The following is a 3164-nucleotide window of genomic DNA, read 5'->3' as shown; positions in this document are numbered from 1 at the left end:
TCGAAAGTATTTTCGAGTTTTATTTCGTTTTATTAATCGTTTTAAAATTGTTGAAAATTATTTGGGTATACTAGAGAATTGTTTGGTTTCTTTTTTTTTTTTAGTATTTTCGAGTTTTATTTTGTTTTATTAATCGTTTTAAAATTGTTGAAAATTATTTGGTTACTAGGGAATTGTTTGGTTTCCTTTTTTTTAGTACTTTCGAAAGTATTTTCGAGTTTTATTTCGTTTTATTAATCGTTTTAAAATTGTTGAAAATTTTTTGGTTACTAGGGGATTGTTTGGTTTCCTTTTTTTTAGTACTTTCGAAAGTATTTTCGAGTTTTATTTCGTTTTATTAATCGTTTTAAAATTGTTGAAAATTATTTTTTTTTTTAATTATTATACATTTATCGTTTACATCGTGTACATCAACAACAAACAGCAAATAAAATTTTTATTTCCAATTTATTGTAAATAATATTGCGATCCTTTAAAAAAACACAATCAATTTAATAAGTATATTGTAAACAAATATATACAGCAACAATATCTCTCGTATTATTATTTTCAAATATTAACGCGAGTCACTGCATATTCAACGCAAATTTTAACAATTGAAATTTCCAAATGGATTTGCATACGTTTGTTTTGCAATAAACTCGAATGGAATTAAAAGGGGTCCGCTTTTACCATCCTCGTGCTTTCTTCCAAGGAGGACAGGATATTGCGTTTCTGACAATGAGTAAATCCTCGCTTGCATAAATTCTATATATAATTAAAGACAAAAAGGAGGAAAAAAATTCGCAGTAAATAAATGACGTTTTATATTTTTATAATAATTACTTCTAAGTAGGTAATTACTCAACACTGCGATAAGACAATGAATAAGGAAAAATCGTATGTGCAAAAAACGAAAGTCACTGAAACTACCTTGTTTCGCTATTACTGTTATTGCGTGCCTTCTTCTATAATTACAGAATATTTATTTATTTATGATTAGATATTGTTAAAAATAGACAGAGCGAATATAAACTGTTCCAAGAAATGAGTTTAAATACATAAATAATACTTAGAATCAAAATATTTTTCTTTAGTTTTCTATATAATAAATAGATGGCAACACTATACAAACGTTGTATGTCTATTTAATAAAATAAATAGATTTTAAATTTTAACAAAATAAAAATTAGAATTGATCAATTTAATTTCTGACAGGAGCGATTCAAATATCGATATAGCGAGAAATTGCAAACGTCTCGAGGGGGATGATTGAAAAATATTGAAATTGGAGGATATTAAAAAGATCTCATAAACGATCGTGAATTCGATGCATGGAATCGTAGAAGAAAATCGGTAATGGGGAAATCGTGTTGAACTTAAAGATGTCTCTGCTCGAGGGCTCTTATGTTCTATCCGCGGTAAAAACCGAACGATCTTTATCGTTTCTTCCTTTCTTTTTATCACTGGGTCACGTCCGTCACTAAAGAAAAGTGTAACGAGGAAATTGTGACAATTGTTAAACGCGAGAATTAATTTCACTGCTGGAAACAGGAAGATGAAAAAGTAAAATTTAAAATAAAATTAGATATTTGACAAATAAATTCTAGAATCTTTAATCAATTTCGATATTCTGTCAACGTTATTACAAAATATTTTGTTGAAAAGACAATTTTTGATAAAATATATATCATGATTGAAAAAAGAGCAGATTGTAAATAAACTCAAGTCATATTTTTATACTCGAAGAAATTAAGTTGTTTAGAATAATACGAATGGATTCGTTCGAAGACGCTTTGCTCAAAGACATTCCATACAGAGTGCATAATTTAACCGAAGCATCTATTACCTTGTTAGTTCGATTGTTACCAGCTCCATTATGGTTCATTCGCACGTCTCAACGGATTGTCTTACGGTTTGAGAATGCACTGAATTTATTGTTTATGATCTACAAGTGTGATAGCAAAATATGTAAGTTGAATTTTGCCGAGTGAACGAAAGAATCCCTATTTTTAAATTAATAATAATAATCCTTTTCTTGTTCAGGTGAAACTATGAATGGGATGGACAATCTTGGATACGATGCGGCAGAAAATGCGGTGAGTGGACGAATATTTATGAAAAACGCAGAGTTAGATTACATAAAAATTTCCTTCCCCCTCCTGTATTATAAAATAACAAATAATTTAATAATATAATCAACACTTGTTATTCGATAAAAACAATTTCAAACCTTATACAATACTATTATATATCTTATATATTGGTCGAATTTATAATTATAGACAGATCCATTATTTATGCAAATTTGAACTGGAGTCAGATGCAAATTTTCGCATCATACGAATCGGGATAAAAAGATATTGCACTTGTTTATTCCCGTGGGATAAGATGAAAGGACGGTGAGGTTGCTTTGCTGGAGGAATTTCCGGATTATCGGTCACGAGATTAGAACAAACTTCGGAGAAAAAAGATCTGATAAAAAAAAACAGTGGGTTGGCGTTTCAAACTTGCTTCTTGAACTTCGTTGAACTATTCTGTTGATACCATTCTGTTCCTGTTCAACTTTCAAACAATTATCTCCGAGGTATTGTTTAATTTTTAAAATTGCTTTAGTATAGTTTATTATAAAGGGAAAATTGTTGGAAAATAGTTTTATATGATGAATTTTTATTGCGGAAAATTGATTACTGTGTATGCAGATAGAATTTATATTTGAATAATGAAAGAATATTGCACAATCGAACATTCTATTGTCGTCCAAATTGTAAGTTTATTTCTATCTTTTCAAAAGCTTGCATCTATCTATAATAAATCATTTCAATCCTAATTAAAGATAATTTTTCTTCAATAACAAATATTCTCAAGAGGATTCTGTGAACATTCTCAAGAGGATTCTATAAATATTCTCAAGAGGATTCTATAAACATCCTCAAGAGGATTTTTTGAATTTATTTTCAAGAAGATAAATCTTGCATCTACCTATCATAAATGAAATTTCAACTCTAATCAAAAATATTTAATATATCATCCAAACTTTCCCCAATAACAAATATTCTCAAGAGGAATTCTTGAGGAACTTCTGTGAATATCCTCAAGAGGATTCAGTGAATATCCTCAAGAGGATTCAATGAACATCCTCAAGAGGATTCAGTAAACATTCTCAAGAGGATTCAGTAAACATT

At 28.8% G+C, this 3164-nt stretch overlaps 1 protein-coding gene and 1 long non-coding RNA gene across 4 annotated transcripts in view; one reads left to right on the top strand and one right to left on the bottom strand.

The window, feature by feature from the left end:
• Nucleotides 1-3164, bottom strand: part of LOC102675212 — a 49637-nt gene that overhangs the window by 9054 nt on the left and 37419 nt on the right. The gene's annotated exons all lie outside the window — the stretch shown is intronic.
• The window catches only part of LOC102674815 (solute carrier organic anion transporter family member 4A1), a 46813-nt gene that overhangs the window by 8367 nt on the left and 35282 nt on the right, over nucleotides 1-3164 (top strand). For all 3 annotated transcript variants that reach the window (XM_031515344.1, XM_031515345.1, XM_006609973.2), the window contains exon 2: nucleotides 2026-2078. In XM_031515344.1, the coding sequence (XP_031371204.1) occupies nucleotides 2026-2078 (53 nt within the window). The remainder of the gene's footprint in view (nucleotides 1-2025; nucleotides 2079-3164) is intronic.

This window comes from Apis dorsata, unplaced genomic scaffold (assembly GCF_000469605.1).
Source record: "Apis dorsata unplaced genomic scaffold, Apis dorsata 1.3 scaffold_67, whole genome shotgun sequence".
In the NCBI taxonomy this organism is placed as follows: domain Eukaryota; kingdom Metazoa; phylum Arthropoda; class Insecta; order Hymenoptera; family Apidae; genus Apis; species Apis dorsata.
Note: the sequence above shows the minus strand (reverse complement) of the source record. Positions and strands in the feature narration are given on the sequence as shown.